The 23885-nt window shown below is 33.6% G+C and overlaps 1 protein-coding gene across 3 annotated transcripts in view; it reads right to left on the reverse strand.

Annotated features, from left to right (window-relative positions):
- Positions 1-473: 473 nt before the first annotated feature.
- The window catches only part of LOC118195320 (ammonium transporter Rh type B-like), a 49369-nt gene continuing 25957 nt past the window's right edge, over positions 474-23885 (reverse strand). Inside the window, exons 4-9 of one of the 3 annotated variants that reach the window (XM_035366618.2) lie at positions 18865-19012; positions 13475-13638; positions 9198-9335; positions 8942-9072; positions 6424-6605; positions 474-799 (exon numbers count right to left, since the gene is read on the reverse strand). In XM_035366618.2, coding sequence (XP_035222509.2) covers positions 702-799; positions 6424-6605; positions 8942-9072; positions 9198-9335; positions 13475-13638; positions 18865-19012 — 861 coding nt within the window. In that variant the 3' untranslated portion in view covers positions 474-701. Of the gene's footprint in view, positions 800-6423; positions 6606-8434; positions 8732-8941; positions 9073-9197; positions 9336-13474; positions 13639-18864; positions 19013-23885 lie in introns of those variants that run through there. The other 2 variants (XM_085813939.1, XM_085813946.1) reach the window with 2 other exon arrangements.

Here is a 23885-nt window from a genome sequence, read left to right on the forward strand (position 1 = left end):
GGTGGCCAGCGGTGTGTTTGATAATTTCGCTTTTTTAATTAAATTATCTTGCTTTTGACTGTAATTTCATTTAAATTCAGTTTTCAGTTTTATCTAGTTGCAATAAAGATTTTGTTTTTTTGAGGTAACAACATTAGAATTATTTTTATTTAATATTTTAGAAGAAGAATTAGTGTTAACTAATCGCTTTTGATGTATATGAAATGAGTATAATTTTTAAAAAATCAAACATCTACTTTTAGGATGTTGCTTTCATTTGCGCTGAAATTAAATTGATTCATTTATTTCCAGTTATAACAGATTTTCAATTTAAACTGAATTTTTCTCAAAACACATTTCTATCTTGTATCCCCGATACGAAACGGTAGCAATTTTTTTATTCATTCGTTCTTAATATTTAAATAACAATATTGCTTAGTCTCTTTAAAAAAGTTTGATGTAATATTATATTCATAATAAAAACTATATATACATACAAAAGTAAATATGATCTTTATTTTAAATATTTTGATTTATACAGCGGTATGCAGATATTCACACTTCATTGCATATCCTTTTAACAAAACATTTTCATATTTCACGAAATTGTTATGTTGTCTAATATTAACAGAATATGAAAATTTATGAAATATTTTACGTGAATGTATTGAAACTAGGGAGATGGGTGATATGGTTATTTATTTACTGCTTGCCACTTTGAACTACTTTTCTTTTACTTCTGGAACTTCCCAAAAGACGTCATCCAAGTACATATGTTTATCTTCTAAAGGATCAAAAATCTTTAAACGTAAAAGCAAACCTGTAAAAGAAAATACATTTAATTAAGAATTAGAGCGTTCTGCACACCATGTCACAATATTTACACAGATATTTTTAAAGATACTAGTACAAGTGGCGGAGAGTCTTCGCGGCTACCAGAGTTTAGTAGGAATTATCTCCGCCCTCCTATCAGGAGTTTATTGCAGTAAAAATAATTTTGAGTTGGCCAGGCAACGGCTGAGAGTACATAAGTGAAACATTACAGATTTTTTTTTGTTTCCCAGGACATAATGAACAGTTTCGTCTTACAGAAGTTATCAAGCATAATATATAAAGTAATATTAATTATATTAATAAATTTAATTAATTAAATAATAATTTTAATATTAAAATTAATCTAAAAGAATTAGTTAAGACTATGAAAAAAAAGCAATGAAGCTAATTTTGCACTGACTGCTGTGCCGAAGTTTACTACCAACTTGTCCAACATTTGACAGGAACAGTCGCATCGTTAGCATAAGCAAGCAAGCTGGTATGTTCTGGACAATAAGCTTCAAGTACAGAATTGAATGTTAAGTTCCAGAGAATAGGACCACGCAAGAATCTTGCTAGCAGCCCCATTCCTGGATTTTGGAAGCAATGCCGCTGAGAGCGTTTTCTCCATTATCCTCTAAAAATGTTGTAGAGGTTGGCTAAGATTCTAATACAGCAGTACCACCACATCTGGGGGGGGTAACAGTTACCGCGGACAGAGCTTGATTAACCATTAACTGAAATAAAGATGTATGGAAGCACCAAAATGTTTCAAGTTCTTAGAGCCTCTGAAAGTCTTATTCTGACCCTGACCGCGAATAACAATGAAAACTGTATAAAACTGGATAATTGTGTAATACACAAGAGGTATGACAATGTTCAGGGATAGGATGCATACATGCGGCCGTGAACAAAAGACGAAACTCGGAAAAGACATTATCAGTTTTTGTTAGTCACACTCTAGTGTGCAACAGTGGCTGTAAAATGGAACCGAACAAATTTAAAGTTCTATTTCAAGCTTGGTGAGTCTGTGAAAGGAAGTCATGACAAGCTAAAGTTTACAGCGATGGAGCCGTATTTCTAAAGTGTGTTTATGAATGGTTGAAACATTTTCGGTGATGAATGAGATTCCAATGAAATCACTGCTCGATGTAGAAGGCGTGTGATGTCATATAGTGAGAAAAGGATTGAAATAAGAGAAGGTGTTATTCAGAAAGAACAGCGATGAATGCTAACACTTTTAAGGATGTTCAAGGAAATTTACTGTAAAAGATCTGTCCATAATACTTTAAGGCGAACTTTTGGTTCCTTCCACATGATAGTGCATGACCACATTTGGTCCGCGCTTTGAAAGATTATGGCCTATTGAAAAGTAGCCCTCAATCATTCATCGTACATGAAACTGATCTTGCTCCAGCAGACTTCTTTCTGTTCCCGCACCAAAAAGGAGCCTTAAAAGAAACCGATTTCTGAATATTAAGACATTCAAAAGCATGTGACGAGGTTCTCCATGCTGTTCGGAAACAGCACTTTTCCAGTAGTTTTCAAAATCTGTTACCAGTCATAATCGAAAGTTTATTGCAAAAGATGGACCATTACTTCGAAATAATATAAAACGTTTTTCTTGATTTAGGTAAGAATCTTTGGTTTATGAACACATTAACCGAACTTTATTGCTATAACTCGAACCTAAGTACAGTTACGTTTAACTGATAAATTATTTAATTTGGACATTATGAACGTTAAATAATACTGTAATAAAATATTCCGTAGCACAATTCTGCTACTAAATACACAGTAATGTATGTTCTACAATTAAATTAAGCAGTGTTAAATATATTGTATACTAGAATTGTAAGAAATTATCGCTTTCTCTCATGTGTACTCTCGTGGCCATCATGTTCAGCTGTCAAATGAAAGATCCATGATTTGAATCTTGGAGAGGTCACTCTTTATTTTTCTTGTTTCTGGTTTTGGACAACTAAATGCTGTCTGCAAAGTATGGTGTTTGACGTATCTATGAAATCGAGGAATTTTTATATTGTAACTTTATTCGCAAAAGATAAATAAGTACTGAAAAAATGCAGTACATCACATGTACTGTTTCAGAAGATAAGGACTCATTCATTTTTCTAACTTTAATATCACACTAGTAATTTCCAAGCACTTATAACACGACTAATCTTACAATTTGAGGTATTTACTGTGATAAATGGAAATCAGAAAGCAAGACAATTGGGACAACATTGCTAGAAACAATAATAAGGTGAATACTACAAGCAAGAATGGGAAAAGGCTTAAGAGAAGTATAGGTAAGGAACAAGTTAAAAATTCTTTGACTACTGAATAGTCAATGTTGCTTATCAACATATTTATCAAGGGTTTTCGTGTAGTCTGAGTGTGCAAACAGGGTTCTGTAGTGAAAATTTTCGTTCTTTGTATTTTAGTTACATTGGCCCCAAACAGTTCTGAAGTTGCATAGGAAAACAATATTGAGCCTGTTTGAACCATTCTATTCCAGCAAAGGTACGCATTGTTGCTATTTTGAGTGCACTTCAAAGTTTATATCTTATGAAACTTATATAAAACTTGCATCTTATGACATTTTTTCCCCTTTCTGTCGCTCTGAACCGCTGAATTGAGGTACGACTATATTGCAGAATATATTACTAACGAGGAAGTACAAATAAAAAACAGTAATTAATTTATTTGTGAAAAATGTATTACATTGGCAAAATAAAATAATACACAGCGAAGCTATACGTCTTAGCTATTTTTCGACATCAAGACTTCTCTTTCAGCGTGGTACTAGTTTTACTGTGTGTTCAATAGCTTATTCTAGCTTATTCTGCAGACAATCGGACAGATTTCGTCAGCCAGACGGAGTGTTTGTTTCGCACATGTAAAAGTAGAAACATAAAAATAAGGGTTAGTGTCGTTTACAAATGAACAGACATGATATAAAGTCTATTTTCTGATGTCTAAGTAAAAAATTCTTAACTACAATTCCATAAGAATATGACTTTTAAGTATTTGAAACTGATAATGGGAAACTATTGCTTGAATCTTCAAAAGAAATTCTTTTCTTGACCAGAGATGCAGAAATCGATGCCAAATATTAACAAAAGCTGAATTTTATAAAATTTTGACAGACATCTCATTACTGACATTCATAGATCTTTCAAATTATTAAAGCTTATTAATTATTAACTTTCAATAATTTAGGTTGGATTAGCGATTTATGCAGACTTATTGTGCGTAAAACTGTAAGAAGGACTTTGTCAGAGATCCATCAATTGAAAAGTTATTAAAAAATAGCCTATGCTTTATTATTAAGCGTAAAATTGTAAGACCTATTAAGCCTAAAATAAGACTTATTAAGCGTAAAATTGTAAAAGAACTTTCAAAATCTTGTCAGAGATCCATCAGTTGAAGTGTTAATTAAAAAAAATATCTTATGCTTTACATTAATAGACGTGGACACTTTTGAGCATAAAATTTTGTGCATCTTCACTTTCTGATTTACCTGATAAATGAATGCAATGTGCATTTTTCATGTTAAAATAAAATATTTTATGGGGCTTTATTTTCCATTAAATTAATTATGACATATCATAAATATTTGTGGCAACATAGTGCTTTGTAAAATTTCAATCAGCATACCACTTTGGTGGAAGTATGCCTCTTTGACTGACTACAGGCAGCTCTGGCTATCAAAAGAAATGGCCATAGCGGCTGATGAAGCGTTCCGTAACGGCTAGTAAGGACCTTAACGAAATTACCATAAACGGCTAGTAAAGATAGGATCTAAACATTGCCCTGGGCTTCTTAAGACCTGTCTTCGCTGATCGCCAAGACGTAGCTAGGCACTAGATTCTTCACACAGGACAATTCATCTCCACTCAGTCACGTTTTCTGGCGAGGTGCTGCTTTGTAAAATTTTAATCAGCCTACCACTTTGCTGGAAGTATGCCTCTTTGACTGACTACAGACAGCCCTGGCTATCAAAAGAAATGGCCATAGCGCCTGATGAAGCGTTCCGCAACGGCTAGTAAGGACCATAACGCAATTACCATAAACGGTTAGTAAAAATAGGATCTAAACATTGCCCTGTGCTTCTTCAGACCTGTCTTCGCTGATCTCCAAGATGTAGCTAGACACAGGACTCTTTACACAGGACAATTCATCTCCACTCAGTCACATTTGCTGACGAGGATTAATCCCTAGATTCCACTCTCTGATATGCATATAAGTGGTCCTGACGGTCATTTCTGTGTGGCTCATATATCGGAGCATAGACACAGATGAAGTAAGTGCTCTGGCTTAACTCTCTTTTCTCATAACTTTAGGTCGATCGTTGCTTTCCTTGACGCTGAAATCTGCCATTCTTCACCTACCCCTGCCAGTATCATCCAATCATCAAAACGCTTCGACCCGAATATCGGAAGATTCTTTGTAATGAGTACGAACCTGTTTGAGAGGAATCGCTACAGCTCAGGCGGATAGCCACAGTCAAAATCTATGGAAGTTTTGTCCTTGAAATCGAGTTTTGCTCATTAATACATTTTCAAATCCGATGCGCTGGACTTTTGGCTATTAATTCCTTGGGCTCTAAATTTTAAACGTTTGCATGTTAGATCGACTACAATGTTTAACCCTTTGCGGCACAGTGTGTCCGGTCTGGACGCACCTAAAAATTTCCTTCTGTACGTACAGAAAAATTGAATGAAAAAGGATTTATAGGTTACTCTGAACCTTCTTTATTTATAGTAGATGGCAGCTCAACACAAACCAGTCCATATATTTTAGCCATGTTTAGTTTTTTAAGATCCTCATTTTTCAAAGAAATCTTCCAGATTTTTTTAGGGTACAAAAGGAATTGTTTGAAAAGAAATTCTATGTTATTTTTTTGGCTGTATGCTAATCTCTTTATTCTATATTAGTTTTAAATTTTTACCTTGAAATCTTGCCTAAAATCAAACGGCGAACCCTAGGTGTGCCCAGACCGATAATCTAGGACACCTAGATTGTCGGTCTGGGCACACCTAGGGTTCACCGATAATCTAGGACAACTGAGAGTCTGTATTCTTTGTTTCTCCACATCTCATCGGTCAGTTCATTGACAACAATGCTCTTTTCGAAGCTCTATTCAGTGTGCCCACTTTGGGCACACTGATTCTGTGGGTGTGCCCACTTTGGGCACACCCACAGAATCAAAACGATAAGTGCTATCTTCACAAAATTTTACTTATGTACTCTAGGCCTAATTAGACTGCTACTTTTTTTTTTTTTTTTCTTTATCAAAACTCCAACTTTAAAAGGTAGCGTGCCGGAAAGGGTTAATTGCAATTGGATTATTTTAGTGCGTAGATTTTTATGTTTTAGAAAGTGAAGCAATAATTCTAGAGGTTTCAGTAAGGTAGTTGCATTTTCTTTGACAGAAACTTCATAGACCCGGACTGATGAACAAAAGAATGGGCGAAGAACTGTACTGAATATTTCATAGACAAAAACTGCAAACAATTTTAAAATAGAAACTTCATTTCTGAAAAGTTAATACTTAAAATGCTTTCAGAACCTTGAAAGTGGAAACTTCATCTTCGAATATTTCTTTAATTAAAGAGGTCTTACCTGTTATTGAGCCAGTTAGAAGTGCAAAAGCAATAGTTATTAGGATATATATCGATTGGTACGAAGCTTGCATTTCACGAGATCGTCCGATACCAGGAGCTAAGTCTGATAAGTTTCCCTTTATCTCCCAATAAGCAGTTGTATTCACTTGAGGAGATATAGCTGGATATAATTTGTATAAGCTAGAAAAAAAAATATTTTTCTATAAAATCTTATCATACATATAATTATATCTGTTAATATCTATATCATACATAATAACTATGACATATATTAATATATCATACATTTAATTATAAAAATTCCACGTAATTCATTTTTGTATATAGATAAATAACGGAAAAGGGAGGAGAGAAATATATGTAGCAAAGAGAGGAAATGAAAATATTATAGTTGTGGGGATTTATTTAACTTACTTAACTTTATTTTATGTTTTAAGCGACTTTCCTATCGCTGTTGTTTTCAACTAACACTTTCTTGCCAACTAACACTTTCTTTTTGGGGGGCGGGGAGGAAGGGCATGAAATTTGAATACAACTCATAAATTTCGAGGACGATCAGATACAGATTACTTTTCTTCAGGATTAGGAAAGTTCTGCAAAGTGGAAGGAGCGACGACCGTATTTATATCGAAAGAAGCACGAATCTTGTGACCAAAAAGGAAAAATAAACAGATCTTTGATGGCTAATAAATTTGTTTCTACGAAATTTCTGCGTTTCATTTGGTTCTGCGAAACTTAATCATAGAGTTTTTTTACTTGGTGAACTGGATTTCTTTGAAACGCTTTTCACATTCAGAAAAATTTATCTTCGTTAGTTAATGATGTTATTTCCAATCCAGTCCTTCCTAATGCTTTTAGAAGTCTAGTATGTTAGCTCTTCACATTTCATTACTATTTTCCTCGAAAGACGGCGCTATGATTGTGATCACTTTGCTTCACCCATTGTTTTTAATATAAATACGATTGTTGCTGCTCTGATTTTTTTAGACTATTTTTGCTCCAGAGGAAGAGGGATCTGTATCTGATTTCCCTCGAAATGGATAGAATTTTACTTAAAATCTACTCCAAAATAAGGTTGTTATCTTGCCTAATTTAATACTGAGTCTTAGATTGAGGCAGATTATCCTTAATGAAATACATTTAACAAATAAAAAGTAATATCTTTTTCAATATCAGAGATGGTGTAGACCAAGCACCTGTAAAATGCGGGAAGTTTTTCTACTACAATATCAATAGTCAGTCTAAGATTGAATTTTGTCTAAATTAAAATTTCGAATTGGCACTCATTTTACCTACATAGCGGGAAATCTTCCGTTACAGCTGAATCTATTGGCGTAAAAATATAACTGTTTTTCTAACGCATATACAATGAAGAGAGCTGTTCAAAATATTTAAGTTCCTTATAAAGATAGATACCGCAGCAACCATTTCATTACATTACTGTCTCAAAAAGTGTGCAGCATCGTTATAGTTACGGTCAACTGTATTTTTTAGGCAGGTAAGATATCCGTAAAATGTAATATGAACGTTCAAGAAAATGAATGCTGAAAATAGAAAATGCTGTAATAATTCTCTTAAAATTTGATGGAAAAAAAAAAAAACGAAATAAATTGTCAGTTTCTGCATGGAATCAAAACGTTTATCTGAACAATATTTTCCATAACAAAATTAGTGTATGGAATAACTTGCCCATAAATAAAATGTTAAAAAAAGAAACAGATAGATTAATTATGTTAATATTTCTACAGAAATGTAGTACTGGTAGAGGAGTTATCTGTCATTGTAACAATATCAAGCTACTCAATAAAATTAAGAATAGATTTTTAACCAGAGAGTAGTATTGTTCGCCATTATTCATAAATACGTGAGAATAAACGTCATTGTTTTTAATAATAGTGTAATAAAGATATATGTTACATTCATTCAATATAGGCTTGTCTATTGAATATGCCTGGCAGCCCACAGATAAGATTCATTAAACATATTCTTATTTGGTTTATAACTATTACTTCTATATACTTGTATAATGTAAGCCAGTTGTGATTTTTCCTCCAGCCATCAGCGGCCGAGCGGTAAAGACGCTGAACACTGGTAGTTCGGTCCGAGGTTCGAATCCCGGAACGGGCTGGCTGCAGAGGCGTTTTCGTGGTTTTCCCCATGTGTAACGTGTATACGAGCTAGTTTCCGTTAGAAAGTCCTCCACGAAGGCATCCCTCCCTTTGGGCAGACAGCCCTCGTGTGCTTTGCCATAATTGAATAATCCCAATCCTTCCAGCCATCTACGCAGCAGTTTTTCTTCATCATGACTAAAAAGAGATATATATATATATATGATCTGGTATGCATCAGTCGCCGAATCTTTAAATTTACTACATGATTGTTAATATGCTAAATAGCGTGGGGTATGCCTAATAAATTTTTTTTTTTTAGTAAAATATATTTTGAGAATTCTTATATATGTCAAGTGAACTGAATTAAAGTTTGCTGAAAATAATTTGTAGAAATGAACTTCTTACTTAAAACCGTAAGTTTCCTCATTTGCCATTAAGACGACGGCAACACTGCAGAGTCCCGAAAACAGTCCCGGAATTCCATGCAAACTGTTGATGCCACATGGATCGTAAATATTAATCTTTGATAAAAAGGGCTAGAATATAAAGCTTTAAATTAAATATTTTACTTTTATAGTAAAATTTAAGCAATTAATAATTTATTAATACTTATATATAATCAATTGAATCAGCACATGCAAACTGAAAAAAAAATTCTCACCGTAAAGTATTTGAATCCTAAAACAGATATAACTCCTCCTATAGCACCTATTAATAAGGCTTCGTATGGTTGAATCATAAGATCTGCTACAGCTCCCACAGCCACGCCTCCGGCAAGAACGGCATTCTGTATGTGACTCTAGGACATGAAAATTTGAAATTAATTAGGTTATTTATTATTAAAGACAAAAACTGATTTATCGAGCATTGAACTAACGACTTATTTAAAGATAAAGGACTTCACTTTAATTCAGTCTTACTGTGAAGAGATTTACGATAAAGTTATTTCAAAGTATGCAGCAAATCCGATACCTGTATAGGAGTACCAGGTACCAGTTTGGTAATAAAAAGAATAACAATGGAATTTTAGAGAAAAAAAAATTACTTTGAAAGTACATATTTCGGTCTGTTGAGCTATATATACATTCATGGCATGTGTCGTTTATCATATCGGTGTAAGATTTTGTATGCAGCCATCATAGACTTCTGTCATTTATGTGTTTAGAAAATCTGTTACCGATTTTGGAATTCTTCGGTATAAAAAAAGCGCTTTCCACCACAGAATTCATCATTTCTCGCTACAACATTTTACCACATGACGCCACATCCACAAAAAAGCTGCCTCGGTGGTTGTGCAAATGCCTGAGGCTTAGGTCATTGGCCTACAGCTGCGATCTCACCGTCAGGGAGTACTAGCTTTTCTCCGAATTAAAAGGCTTTTGAGATCGAAATGCCTAATGAATTTTTTTTAATAAAATATATTTTGAGAATTCTTATATATGTAAAGTGAACTGAATTAAAGTTTGCTGAAAATAATTTGTAGAAATGAACTTCTTACTTAAAACTGTATTGACAATGAAAAGCTCAGCAAACGGGCAAAAGTATACACACCGGTATTTAAAAGTCTTTTACACTCCGATAAGTGCCTCAAGTTACCATGATAGTGATGGCAATAATACCCATGAGTGCCTATGGAGCACAAATAATAACCCGAGGCTAAGTTAGCTTATTTGAATATATCAAATCACTAGAGAACTATCTGCCTAAGAAGAACGATGACTTCGTAAAGGATTTCCTCAAGGAAACTGACCCGTATTCTCGTTTACATATGGAGAAAACCACGAAAACCAACCATGCAGCCAATCCATTCACCTCGATCAAGTTAGGTTATTTGAATATGGCAAAGCCACGAGAGCTATCAGCCTGATATGAGGGATGCCTTCACAGAGGACTTTCTGAGAGTAACTGGCATGCATTCACGTTACACATGGAAAAATCACGAATACCAACCATGCAGCCAGCCCGTTTGCCTGACATTGTGTCCAAACCAGGTTGAGCTACCAATATTCAGCAATCTTAACTACTTGGCCACTGGTGGGGCCCAACCTGCGGTTGAACCCTGAAAAGGTAAAGAGAAATTACAGCAGCTGCGCGCAACCTTTGTATAGGACTGGTTGAAGCCTCTTCGCTAATAAGTTTTCCTGCCCTGCTCTTTTCTTCATCTCAGTCAGATTACTATTTGCATGTCAGTTAGATTGCTGATCGTTTTTGACTGTTTTAAACATGCTAATAAGAACAGTTTTTAAGTAAATTAAAAAAAAATTAATACTATCAAAACACTTTTTCAATTTGTAATGTTCCAACCTAGAATTGACACCTAAATGTGTGGAGCCTTGAGAACTGGTAAGCGAATAATCGCTTTAGTTCAATAGACAGAGGACAGGTACTCAAGAAGGGTTAATTACCCTTTATTGCTCAAAATAAAGTTAACAGACGGTCCATTCTCAGGACGTGCAGAAAAGCCTCTACTTGGGCTTGAACTCAAGAATATTATGAGATAAATCTTAACTAAAAAGCTATAGCCGAATTATACATTAGTTGGCCCCTTAACGCTAACTAAAAGCGCGAAGCTATCAAGGGCCTGAAATACGGTCGAGCATAGAAATAGCTTAGAGAGAGTATAGCCAAAAGGCGGAACGCGCGCTGGTCAGAATCTCTGGCTGTCTAACGAAGTCAAGGGAACTTCGACTTTAAATACTTCCTCTTCCTTCATTTGAATTTAACCGTGATTCTGAAAACACGTTCTGGCAGGAAATTGTAAGCTGAAATCAGAAAAGACAGGAAAGTAGTTTTAATTAAAACTTAACCGAAATTATGTGCAGGTATAAATTATTAAATAATTCTTTAATCATCAAAAAATGATGGCAAACGTAATATAAATTTTCTGAAATCCTTCAAATGGTAAATAACTAGGGGGAAAAAAAAACTGGGAAAAAAAAAAAAAAAGATTGTTTTCTGGATAAAATAATAAAATTTCTAAAATTATTTTCTATACTGAATGTAATAATGTAATAAATTATTCCATGAAACACGAAGAGTACTTATTTACAACGGAAATATGAAGATTGTCAAAAATTCAAAAAAATTAGATTCCAAGGCAATTTAATACACATAATCTCTTACTTTCACTTATCTCCCTATGCATTTAAACACTACCTCATTGTACCTCATGCGCCTTATTAAAAACTTGATAATAATTATGAAATAGATGAAGAAAAAATACAAAGTAAATTTTTATATCAATAAATAGAATTTTAAAATTTATAGCCTAGATTTTTAAGAGGAAGATAGGTTTCTGTAGAGGTCATACAATGAAAATAACTTTCTTCATTATATTTTTTGTGATATGTATAGAAGTGCATACAGGGTCGGATTAAGACTATACAAAGATCCTAATAGGTTTACCCTATGTTTGAGGCGGGTCCAACCCAGGACATATTTTTGAAATTATTTAAAAGTCTCAACAGTTTACTGAAACATTAATACAATGTTGAGAATATTCTTATGACTTTCTCCACAGAGTTTTGTAGTGTACTCCTAAAAGGTGCTGCATGTGACAAATTGAGAAAAGTTGAGTAACGTTTTTAGGTAAAAGACACAGACAGCTTCTGATTATGGACAGATTATGAACTAGAGGCTTAAGACTATCTGCTGATTATTCAGCGTAGAATTACGTGTTCATATGTCGATTTGATTTTTTTTCTTTTTGTATAATTTCATATGCAAACTAGGTAACGATTAATTTATTCGCTGCGTTGCTCTCGAACCAAATAATTTTCGTTCCATAATTTGCTAAGCATCTAACCAGATCTGTACATGAAATGAAACAAAATTAAATGAATTTTTTATGCTAATTTTCTTCCTTTTCCAGTTCATTTTTTTATTCAAGTATGAATTAAATGTGTAACATATTTTTGATGCATTTTACTACCAGTGTTCTATTGCTTCCTTGGATTTCGTTCCTTTCAAACGTATTTAAATATTGCATTTTACTTCGTAAAATTGAGCTGCTATAAAATACGTTATTTATTATATTATATATTTATTATATTAGTTTATATACGTATATTATGTTATTTATTATATATTTATTGTTACGTTATTTATTATATTGGTTTTAATATATTTTATTATGTATTTATTGTATTAGTTTATTTGATTAAACTGAACTGCTGTAAAGTACATAGAACTGCGAAGTTCAATATTTGCTTCTAATCTGTTGAGGAAAAAATTAAAAAAAAAATTCTTATCCATCCGTTGGGCAACAACGGTTTCAGATTTTTGCTGATACTTTACGATTAGACAAAACTCAATTTTCGATTGAAATCAATTTTAGTGAAATCGTTAATTACATTTTTACACATCTGTCTTCATCACATTACTCTTAGTGAAGAGACATAAGTTTACTCTTCATTACGGGAGTTAGTTAAGTTACTTGTGCCAGATTCTTTCAAATGCATCAAACATTTATTTCTGTTACATTTATTGAATTCGTAACAGCGTCATAATAGTACTGTAATTTAGATACTCTTGCCTTACGGTGAAATGAGCTTATGGGAATGCTAAGTTGTTACCAATCTCATTTGTCTGCCAAAAGTCAGCACAAGCCTCTGACATTCAGCATGGCAAGGAATCAAATGCACCTGTCGGTGGCACGAACCTTGAGCACCCTATATGCGACAGTCCATGGAGGTCCTCCATGTGACAGTCCGAGTTCCGTCCCCCCGTTTGAGGCATGGAGGTAGGAAAGTACTTACTTCCTACCTCCATGGTTTGAGGGAAAGTATCCCTGGGAGGGGGGACGGCTGTGAGTGTCTCCCGCCCCTCTTTCCCTACTGGGCCTTCGGGTACGGAAGTCAGGGTCGCTAAGCACTATCCAGGTTGGGCGGCAAGTGTTAAGTGTCACATTAATTTAAAACGCATAGATGAATTACTTACCGTACTAAATCTATTATCCTTATTAAGATATGATGACGTAGCGAAAGCTGTCAAACAGCTTCCAAGAAAAGCAAGATGGGTATTTATTACAGTTCTGTGTTGACGATCGCCAGTTGCTTCAGCCGAGTTGAAACTTGGCCAGAAAGCCCACAATAGGACTGTTCCTGTAAGAAAGAGGTGAAAAAGAAGATGAACTTCTAATGTCCTTTCATCTTTAATAAATAGCTTCTGTTTCTAAAGATATGCAACTGGCCTAAAATTTACTTTTGAGAACGTAAGATAATTTAGATATTTATGTAAATGATGTATTTCTTTAAATGCTGGTCCACTTCTCAAATTTTTGATGAAATACTACAAAAAAAAAAAATAAAATAAAATAAAAAAATAACTCGAAAAAGTTAATAATTGCATGAAAATAAGCGTAAATGTTTTTAAGTTTGTTTGAAAGGGAACCAGTATGTATAGTCCTTATGATAATGTCTTTATTACGAAGTTCGTAATGTTTTAACTTCTAACTTACTGTCCTAGTTTTTCATCTAAAGCTATAACTGCCCAATATGTAAAATATACATTATCTGGAGATTTATCGATGAACAACTTTGCTAATGAATAACAGACAAAGTAATACAAGTATAGATAGCACCCGTTTATTGCTTATTGAAAATATCTACTAAATTCTACCAGTAGTTGACAAAACAAAGCGACATTAAACATAGAATGCTCATAGAATGCAGTAATGGAGCATTGCGACTTCTTCCCAGGATGTGGAAAGCTACTTAATTCTTCCAACACTACACGCTACAAAAAATATAAGCACCAGTCACTTACCTGCCTCTTACTTACCAGTTTAGTCCATCTGACTGTAATTTACTGATGACGTTTTAATTTAATTAATTTAATAACACTAAATACATTTTAACTATCCATCATCTTCCCAAAAGTAATAAACGCCTTTCTTGTATTGGTAAAAATGAGATAAAAGGGTTTAAGACGTTTTGATAACATATTTATTAACTGAGATCAAAAGAGTCAGTTTACCTTGCTCATACAGATGTCAGAAACTGTAAAACCGAAAAGATAGAACGATATTATTTCTAAATTAAGCCATAAATACTGCCTTATTTTCAACCTGCCAAACTGGTATTCTGTATCATATCGTGTTGTTGCAAATATAAAGGTTGATAAACAGCGCGGCGTATTTTAGTCACTGAGGATAAAGCAAAAAAAGTTCCCATTTATGCACATTAAGCATGGCTAATACACAGTGGTGTTCGAAACTAAAGGATATTTGCAAATATTATAAGATTCTTCTCCCGCCTTTTTAGCGTGCCTTCCTGGTGTGGTGGTCTGCACGCTGGGTGCATATTCCAAAGGTCTGTAGCTCGATTCCCGGCGAAGGCTTTGCTCATTTTGTAAGGATCCTAAGTTTTACTAACGTTTATTTTATTTTAAATCTTTGCTATCACTTCTTATTTTCTACTTCCGGCCAGAATTAAAAGCTTTAACTTATTTATGCAAATTTGTCTTGCTAACGCCAAGTACTTAAGTTTTGGCTTTTTGCCAAGCAAGAGAGAGGAAGGAGTTATTAGAAGCAGGCCGCTTGCCATAGTAGTTTTACTCGTTTGCTGGTTGCCTTCAAGGCCAGAGGTTTAATCCTCGTGATAATTTTTAAACGTATCGCAGTGTTAGCAGTTCTCTGTACTACATACGGCTTTTTGTTAATATACGGCCAATCTTGGAGTTAGGCACTTGTTTATTAATCCAAAGTTAGTTTAGTTAGTTTTAGTTAATATTTCTATATTCTTACGTTCAGACCTCAAGTGGTTGTCTCTGTATTCCGAAAATCATTGTAAAGATAGAAAAATAAAGGGTTTCGTATACCCTTCCTATGTGTATTGTCTACTTCACAATTTATTGAACATAGCTTTAGTAAGCTCCCTGTTCCGAGTCAGGACAGTTAACGTTTCCAAAGAAAGTAAGGAGGAACACCAATCCTGATAATTTTTCATTTCTCCTGCTTCAAAAATACCTAATGTCTCTACAGTGGCGCCCGAAATAAAAAACGGTGGCGGATGATGATTCTCCACGCCCAGCTTTTGGCGATTGGTTTCCCTAAAATTCCCAGTCGCTTTTTAAAAATAGGAATATATAAGGTATTTCTCCCCTTTTCTCAGCGTGCTTTCGTGGTGTGGTGGTCTGCATGCTGGGCGCGAATTCCAGAGGTCCGTGGTTCGATTCCCGGCGAAGGCTTTGCTCATTTTTCATTTCTCCTGCTTCAAAAATACCTAATGTCTCTACAATGTGATGTTAATTGTACAAGTCTGATTAAAGTTCCATTCAATGCAAATGTTTGAAGAAATTATATGCTACTGACTTAAAAAATATTCCTGCAAAGGTTTTGAGCCCAGAATATGCAAGAATATACAGATTATAAAGGGAAATATTTCAGCGTCCAGCGTATTTCCTAGTTAAATGCAAAATTTGAAAAGGATCAGACTTCTCTAATTATGTCTAAAAATCGTCATTTAGAGGAAGATCATCTGATGGTTGGTATCGTATACTTTTAAATTGAGGATATTGCTTAAATGAACTTGTCGCCACATTCACCTATACTCAATACTATTTTATGTTTATGTGAAATGTTTTAGGTTGAAAAGTTGTGTCGCGACCAGCTGCTTCTTTTCAGCCTCCAGGATTCATATCTGCCGTGTTAGAAAAAGGGCCTTTGATCCTTCAGAACTTAAATGCCGTTTTAAACAAACTATGGAGAAGGCCTATGAAATGTTCATTTTTGTTGCTGTAGGAGATGACATATTTTATTAAATAATTATATCTTCAAAAATGATATCATTTAAGTTTTTAAGTAAAATATACTGAAGGCAAACTGCATCCCCTTCATCGGCACTTCGCCACAGTATGATTTTTCCTCTCTCTTCTGTCTTCGTGACCCCATATCAAAGACTTCATGGACCTTATAAGAGATAGACCAACCCAGTGGGCGGGGCGCGCGTCACCGACATGTCGGGAAGAAAGAGTAGGGACGATCTGGTTTACTTTAACACTGAAATATATGGCGTTTGTATAACATAACTCTTTTTAATTATTAAATGTGATACGTTGTATAGTGATGAGATTATGAAAGCCACAGTTTTTTCCAAATAAGATTGAATATATCTCATTAAAGCACTTTTTACTGCATTTCGCGCATTTTTTCACGCGTAATTCTTGTACAAACATCTTTATTTTGGTAAAACGGTAAAAACTCTAAGCATAAAATTTATAAACTTAATTTTGCCTACAAATAACATAAAATTAAATAAGATTGATAGTACGTGATGCTTTGAAATAAATAAGGTAAAGTTGAATAAGATCTGATAATTTTTTTTAATTAAATGAAAATTTTCAGGCAGTGATTTTCCAAACACTACAAAACGATCATATTTATTTGATTATATGATCATTAAATTATTAACATTAAAGTTATTTTAATTATTCATAAAATTCGGAGCATAAAATTTCTGAGCGTAATGAAAGGAAAAAAAAAAAAAAGATAAAATAAAATCTAGAAGCACTCAGATTTTATATTACACCCAAAAGGAACCTTTTTTTATAGTTTGTGTGTTACCTATATTTATTGAATATCATGTTCTTCACCCGTAAACCACATACATTTATTTGAAAACAGCATATCTTTAGATTTTCCGCATTGGAGATAAAACTGTTATTTTTCGTACAGTGCTCGCTCTGAACTCGTTGAGTTTGTTAATCAAAAATTTGTTAAAGTTTTACAAAATATGAAATAAATTAAAACGAATTCGAAATTCGGCCGTCCAGATGCCCATGTTCGGGTGAAGGATTACATTATTCAAAATTTGATGGCTCTAGATACTGTCGTTTTTGTCACAGTGCGAGAAACATACATGTATTTATGCAGATTCTTCTTTATTTAATTTCTTTACGTATAATACAGGGCGATAATATTTGGTAACAACAATTTGCAAGGAGACACGGACCTTTATAGTAAAACAGCGCAAAATGCCGCTTCGAAACTAACAGCCTTTCTAGGCTACCGCCGATTTAGGCTAATAAATTAAATTAACAGTAAATAAAAAAAAATCTTATGCAAAACTAAAAATAAATTTAAAAAAATAATCACTATAAAATACAACCAAAATGAATTATTACGGTTAAATACAATTTTAATATTAGAATTAAATGTATAAACATTTTTAAGGAGTCAAAAGTGTTTATCAGTATATACCTTTATAGAAATTGTGCTATAATACTCATCTATAATTTTAAAAAAGCAGCACAATTTAGAATTTTAAACAAAACTTTCAAAAATTCTTTTTTAAATATTTTAGTATTTTTTACTTATTTACACCAATAAAAAGCATGAAAATTGCTTGTTTGAAATTTTCTATTAGTTCAGATTTAAAATATTATTTTCTAAAAGGAGTAGTTACAAATTTCCTTACAGCATAGGATAAGCTAAAAAAATATCTAGTCCTGAAAGCATGCAATAGCTTTATAATTATTTGAAATGTTAATTATGCTTGATAAATATGCTAAAATTTTAAAAATCAATCTCAATTTCAAAAATAAAACTATGTAGAAATTATAATTTAGAGCTTTTTCTTGACAATTATACATGCTGCAATAGGCAACCAATGTTAAATTTCTGCAAGTTGTCCCTACTCCTCCGGATGTGATCAAGGTGACAGCCGGCAATGCCTCAGACGAGGGAGAAAACCTGTTTGGGTTAGTCTATTTCTTATAAGGTCCATGAAAGACTTCTGCTGACTGGGGTTTTAGTTAGCAGAAGTAGATGGTCAAGCATTCCCGTTCCGAAATGGGTATATTTCTACCTCTTTAATGCTGAAGTTTTCCGGAGTTTTTCAATAACGAGAATGCATTTTTGAGAAAATTGGCCTACAGTTTTTCATATTCGTTTCGTGCGATACGAGATATTTTACATTCACTCTTTATAGGAAACCTAGGTTTAGAAACTAGTTCATTCCAAGCAACTCCACTTCACTGCCTGTCCAGTGTTTAATGAGGTTTCCTTAACGTTAGTACTTTTGGTAAACGCCAAAAACATGTTGAATATTAGGCAGATGCCATTAGGTAGATAGAAAAATATGTTAAAACATCTAATAGTTTTTTGATTTTTATCTATAAGGAAAATTTTAGCTAACTGAATAATAATGAAAAAAAAATCATATATCCAAGTCAATTGATAAATAAATTTACCATAATATCTACTATTTCTCTTGGAAAAAAAACCCAGTTTTTTGCAATCTAGAATATTTCATATTTAAATTTAAAACATAAACGTAATGCAGGGAAATTTAAATTATTGTAATGCACTCTTGTTATAATCTACTCACCTATCAAGCAAAGTAAGTTTGAATTGTAACTGGAACCTTCATTAGAATTTTCTTGTACTTTCACATTCCTGTCAAGTACATAAGCCGTTATGCAACCGAAGACAGCAGCGAACAAATGCAGAGAAACTGAACCTCCAATATCAGTAACCTATTAAAAAGAAAAAAACAGCTTGATTCATATTCCATGGAACCAAATAGAAAAAGATTCTTTCTTAAGAAACTTTGAGCAAAATCTTCAGATAACACAAATGACTAGTAGGCCTCAGGTATACCACATTGAAAGAAATAGTTCTACATAAAATCTTTACAAAGATTTATATTTTTCTATTTCTGTTTAATTATTATATTATTATTATTAACTATTAGCCCATAGGAGCGTTAGCACGGAATGGCTATTACTTTCGAAACGGCATTTTGCGTTGAATCACTCTAAAAGTCTGAATCACTTTTCAAAGCGTTGCCACCAAATATTATCGTCCTGCATTATATTTAAAGAAATTAAATAATGAAGAATCTGCATGAATGTATGTATATTTCACTCACTGCGAAAAAACAACGGTACGTAGAGCCATCAAGGTGTAGAGTACGTAGAGCTGTATTTAAGATGTTGCGCTGTTGGCAATGGTTTATTGGCTTTTCTTGCCACCATTTTTCTTCCCTTCAGTGATGGAAAGAAAGAATATCACGGTGTTAAGTATTTATATAAAGAAATATCTTTTGTTGTGCAATCATTAGAGACTATTTGTGCATTAAAATTAGTTCAACTTGAGTTTTAAATTTTCAAAAAAATTTCGCTATTTAAGGAATGCCTGCAGGTACTCTTTTTTTTTTTTTTTTTCTTCTTATTTTAGGACTTCTATCCCATCTACCATAATCGAACGTGCTTAGCGCCTTTAGTATCATTAAGAGTGTTGCCAATACAGCTAAATGAGTTCGAGAATTTCACTCAAGAAAAAGCGAGACCTCCTGCTGCTATTCCCCATTCTGACGTTCTAAATTTCCGCTAGTCTTTCTTTTTCTCATTAATCGACACCTTCTCTCCTCCCGTTTCTTGTCCATTTTTCTTTCTTTTTCACTTCAAAACTGATTCCAAGCGCTCCAATTGCTTTTCTACCGTTACAAATGCACTGCTGACGTGTCACAATACGGCTTTCTTTAAGTAACACTCTCACGAGCCTTCTAGAACGAAGTGGAAACAAACTTATTTTGCGATAAGTAACGATTTTTTTAAAATTGTTTCCAGTTTTGCGTCTAGAAATTGATTAAAAAAATAAATAAAAATATGACATTCAAGTGCAGTGTGTAGAAAATGAGTATTTAAACTTTTTTCGGCTCTAGGGGCAAGACGCTGAAATAATTTGCAAGGGGGGGGTTAAAAGTCGTGTTTTAATGTTTCATTGCAGATGTAAAGAATGTGTAAAAAGTTTTAAAAACTCTGTATAAGCGTTTTGTTGCAGATGTGAAGTGTATGGCAGGAATGTTTTAGATAAATTTGAGTTAATCATCTCTAGTGTGTAATATGCACAATCACACTTCTGTGGTGCTCAAGTAAGCACGTTAATTGCAAAAAACATTTTAGCTATTTTATAATAATTGGGGAACAAATAATGAATCAGTATATAACATGCAAACATAACATACATAACATGCAAAATTTAAGCAATGTTGTCTTGACATTGTTAAGGAAAATGAGTTGTAGACACATTAGATTATTTTTAAATAGGAGACGTGAAAAATATGCAATGCCCTCGACCGGATTCGAACGTGGATCTCTCGAATATACGCCGAGTGTGCTACCACTACACCACGAAGGCATGTTGGAAGGAGGGAGAAAATACCATATATACCCCCCTTTTAAAAGGCGACTGGGGATTAGGGGAACCAATCGCCAAATCTGGGTGGTGACGAATTATTTTTCATCACCTTTTAGTTCGGGCGCCAGTTGTAGAGACATTATTATTATTATTATTTTTTGGCAGGAAACTGAAGAAACCGCAATATTTTCCCCAGGATTCGAACTTAGAACTCTCGAATACACGCCAAGTGTGCTACTGTTACACCACGAAGGCATGCTGGAAAAAGGGAGAAAATACCTTATAGGAAGAAGATGTTTAAACTGGGACATGTACCTGATTTTAAAGATGAATGGTATATTTAATTTTATAACAGAAAATAATTTCCTCATAAGGTATTTCTTTGAAATTAAAAGAGTCTAAGATATGACGCTGTGATCTACCGTCTTCAGCTGCCAATGTTCTGCGCCCATTATATTTAAAGAAACTGGTTCAGGCCCTTCAGCTGTAATGAACGTTTACGGTATCTATTGAAAAACAGGAAGATAAAAGAAAAACTGCATTAAAAACAAAAAATTTTTAAAAAAATGGATTAAAAAAGCAGAAATAGATTTTTTTTAGAAATTAATTTTTGTTGAAGCAAAAGGCAAAATTAAATGCTAGTTTTTATTTCCTCTTTTACTCCTCTGCTCATATAGATATTCACAAAAATATATGTGTATACATATATACTATATATATGACACAAAATGTCTATTATATTAAACACGACCTAATAATAAATCCAGGACTGAAATGACATGCTTTTGAAAAATAAACATCATGATTTCAAAAATAAATTGCAAATTTTCATGATAAAAATAAAGATTCCAATTTTGCTGATTATTAAATGCGATTTAAAGCGATTTTACTGATTATTAAATGCGATTTTATTGAACCTATAGGTATTAGTCTAAATTATATTAATTGTTTAACCCGTCAACATTTATATACGTAGCTAATAACTAGTATTTATATGGAATAAAAGAATTCATTTTACTATACATTAGACCAAATGACTTAAGAAAGCACAATGCTTATCTTGCCCAAAGGAGTGTTTGCTCAGAAGGGCTGTTAATTTCGTTTTGGCAATTTGGGTAGATTCACTTTATGAGTTGATTCACTTTTCAGACTGTTGCCACTAAATATTACAGCCCTGTATTACATTTAAACAAATTAAATAATGAAGAATCTGCATAAATGTATGTATGTTTCTCGCATTGTGATAAAACAACGGTACCTAGGAATGTGGTGTGGTGTATTTAATTATGGCAAAGCACACGAGGGCTATCTGCGTAAGGGGAGGGATGCCTTCGTGGAGGACTTTCTAAGGGAAACTGGCTCGTATACACGTTACACATGGGGAAAACCACGAAAACGCCCATGCAGCCAGCTCGTTCGCGGGATTCGAACCTCAGACCGAACTACCAGTGTTCAGCGACTTTACCGCTCGGCCGCTGGTGGGCCCAACGGTACCTAGAGCCATCCAATTTTGAATGACGTAATCCTGCTGAGAATGTGGGCATCTGAAAAGCCCAAATTTGAAATTTGGAATTTGTTTTATTATCGATTTCATATTTTGTAACACTTTAACGAATTTCTGATGAACAATCTCAACGATTTCAGAGCGAGCAATAGCAACACTGTACGGGGGGGGGGGAAGTTATCTCCAGCGCGCAAGACTGTGCATCGGAAATTCTGAAGATATGCTCATTTTAAAATTATTTTGAGGTATTGCTTTTGAATTAAATTTTATACTTTAAGTGCTTGGCATTTAATAAATAAAGGTAACACAGAAACGTTAAAAAAACGCCCTTTTGGGCGTAGTGTAAAAGCTGAAAACTTTCAGATTTTTTTTTAAATTTATTATTTCATATTTTGTAAAACTTACAAATCTTTTATTTAACAAACTCTACGATCTGAAAGAGAGCTGTGGCAACACTTTTTGGAAATAAGCAGATTTTCATCTCCAGCGCTGGAGACTGTTGCCACTCGGAAAAATGAGTGCGAAAATTAGTGTTTTTAATGAATATCTTGGCTGCTTAAAGCCATAGGAAGATAAGAATAGTCGAAATGGCTTCCCACGAATTTTTGGGATCCTGGAGTGCCTCTCTTGAAGCCCAAATCCCCGCAGTTTCGGAGGAGATGATATCACAAGCAAACAAATAAACAAACAGAGAGACGTGCGCAGGTTTTAAAAGTATAATTTTTTTAAAATTTAAACTTCTTTTATGCTCAGTTTCAAAAGTACAGAACCTTGTAATTCATCTAAAATAAACCGCATTCAACATGTTCTAAAGTTCATTCACAACTGAAACACAGATTTATTATAGACAGGTGGCGATACAGATTTATTCGCAATATCAGTAGTTACTTATTAGTTCAGATACAGAGTGAATTTTTGTACTTATTTACTACTAAATGTAATATTATATTGCATCTAATTATTAATGGATAAATGGTTAATGAGTAAATGAAAAACGATAGTTTGCCGACTATAACTGGAAAACTATCGATAGTGTCTAGACAGGAATAGTTTTTGTTAGGGACTATAAACACTTAAGTGTCGTTCAGCCGTACACGAATTTCGATAATAGCATAACAGACGACCAAATGTGGTGTTGTCCATTACTCATGCAAAAGTAAAAGAAGAAAACATCCTGGATTCGACAGTTTTCTGAAGATTGCACAAAATTTGGTTTTATGAAAGATACTGATGAAATCCATTGTGCATTATTTGTTATACAACCTTATTAAATGCGTCCGTAAGACTCATTTAATGCGAATTATTAATGTCTTCAAAACGACACTTAAAATTAAAACTTCCGTACAACAATAACAAGGCGATCAACTTTTTTATGAACAAGAAGAAAGAATTAATAGCTACCAAATAGACTATGCCTTCGAATTTTCTCATGGGGCTTTGTCTACAAACGTAGTTATGGCTTCTTATGAAATATCCGAATTAATTGCTGAAACTGGATATTCCTATACAGTTGCTGGAAAAGTTAGTAGCTATTGCAATGAAAACATTGGCATCTCGTATCTGTAATAACAAACAGCGAAACTAGATAAATATGTTGTTTCTCTCCAATAAAACAGTGAAGAGTAGAATCTTGAAAATAGCAGATAATAGTGAGGAAATTGTTGTAGTTCGCTTAAAACACTGCAAGTTTTTTCTCTTCAAAA

The sequence above is a fragment of the Stegodyphus dumicola genome, chromosome 1 (genome assembly GCF_044657685.1).
Source record: "Stegodyphus dumicola isolate Sdum_Otavi_A_Nest chromosome 1, ASM4465768v1".
NCBI lineage: Eukaryota > Metazoa > Arthropoda > Arachnida > Araneae > Eresidae > Stegodyphus > Stegodyphus dumicola.